The sequence below is a fragment of the Camelus ferus genome, chromosome 16 (assembly GCF_009834535.1).
Source record: "Camelus ferus isolate YT-003-E chromosome 16, BCGSAC_Cfer_1.0, whole genome shotgun sequence".
Lineage (NCBI taxonomy): Eukaryota > Metazoa > Chordata > Mammalia > Artiodactyla > Camelidae > Camelus > Camelus ferus.
The window spans coordinates 48,128,081-48,129,907 of NC_045711.1; the positions used below are offsets into that span (position 1 = coordinate 48,128,081).

At 34.4% G+C, this 1,827-nt stretch overlaps 1 protein-coding gene across 1 annotated transcript; it reads right to left on the reverse strand.

The window, feature by feature from the left end:
- Positions 1-963: 963 nt before the first annotated feature.
- Positions 964-1,796, reverse strand: LOC102523713 (eukaryotic translation initiation factor 4E-like). The gene has a single exon (XM_032498228.1). The coding sequence runs from the start codon at positions 1,764-1,766 to the stop codon at positions 1,116-1,118; it is 651 nt and encodes a 216-aa protein (XP_032354119.1). The 5' UTR covers positions 1,767-1,796; the 3' UTR covers positions 964-1,115.
- Between the last annotated feature and the right edge of the window lie 31 nt (positions 1,797-1,827).

The following is a 1,827-nucleotide window of genomic DNA, read 5'->3' on the forward strand; positions in this document are numbered from 1 at the left end:
ATCAATTTGACTTTTTGTTTGTTTGTTTTGGTTTTGGGGCTTTTTTTAATTAATTTTTAAAAAATTATTGAAGTACAGTCAGTTTACAATGTTGTGTCAATTTCTGGCCTGACATTTTTATCCATGTGAGTCTTGCAGTCTATGAACATAGTAAAGCCCTCCGTTGATTTTAGTATTCTCTAATATCTAATAAGACTTTATAATTTCCCCCCACAGAGATCTGGCACTTCTTTTGTTAGATTTATTTCTAGGTACTTTATATTTTTAATTGTATTATAAATAATATCTCTTTAAAGTACATTTTCTACTAGTAGTTGGTGTATAGAAATGTACTTGATTTTCATTTATTGATATTCTAATACACATGCTTGCTAAATTCTCTTATTAATTCTATGAATAGATCTGTATATCATTGAAGATTTTCATTGCAAATAATCATATCATCTATGAATGACAGTTTTGTTTCTCTCAGTACATTTTTTTGTACTTGCTTGTACTCTGATGGTCTCCAGTACCATATTGAAAATCAGCCATTCTTGTCTTGTTTCCAGTCTTAAAGGAAGTGATTTTTATGTATCATTATGTTTGCTAATACTTTTTCTTTTTTAAAATCGTGAATGTATGTTCAATTTTGTCAAAGACCTTTTTCCCTTACTCAGTTAATGTGGTAAATTTCACTACTTGGTTTTCCTTTTTCATAACTTTGCATTACGAAAAATTTCCAATGTACATAAAAGCTGAAAGAATAGTACAATGAACACACATATGCCTATGACTTAGGTACAAAAACTGTTAATATTTTACTATTTTTGCTTTATGTATCATTTATATATATGTATATATTTTTTCTTAACTATTTGAAGATAACTTATAAGTATCACCACACATCTCCCATGAAATACTTCAGCATGTAGCTTCTAAACATAAGGACATTTTCCTGAGCTTTTTGTTTTTTGGCGGGGAAGTAATTAGGTTTATTTTATTTTATTTTATTTTATATCTTAGCAACATTTAGATGGAAATCAAATTTAAATGCAGTCCACTCTGCTTGGTTCAGCTCCCAAATCTCGATTGCTTGGCGCAGTCTCCTATAGGAATACTCAGAAGGTGTCTTCTTATACAACAAACCTATTTTTAGTGGTAGAGCCCCTCTTACTAGCTGTGTCTGCATGGGACCGATAACCAATCACTATCTTTGGAGGAAGTCCTAACCTTTTCTTGTATACCCTCCCTATGTATGTAACAGCGTCTCTGTTTTCACAGTCAGTAGTCCATATTGCTATCTTATCACCTTTAGCTCTAACACTAGCAACAGCTCCACATACATCATCACTGTAGTCATCAAAAGATTCTCCAATAAGGCACAGCAGTGTCTCTAGCCAAAAGCGATCCAAGTAACTTCGTCTCTGCCTTTTGTTCAATGTAATTAGCCATTGTCCTCCTCGGTGGTTTTTCTCATCTTCCCACATGGGCTCAATACCATCCTTAAAAAGTGAGTAGTCACAGCCAGGCATTAAATTACTAGACAACTGGATATGGTTGTACAGAGCCCAAAAGTCTTCAACAGTATCGACCTTAGAGATCAGCTGAAGGTTTGCTTGCCAAGTTTTGCTTTTATCATTTTTGAAAAACCAGAGTGCCCATCTGTTCTGTAAAGGATGTTTAATATAGTGTTTTGGGTTAGCAACCTCCTGATTAGCTGTTTTCTCTTCTTCTGTAGGCGGAAGATTAGGAGTAGGGGTGGTTTCCAGTTCCACAGTCTCCATTTTAAGATTGATCTGATCCCACAACCGCTCCTGAAGTGGGGGGAGGGGGGGAAATGAGATT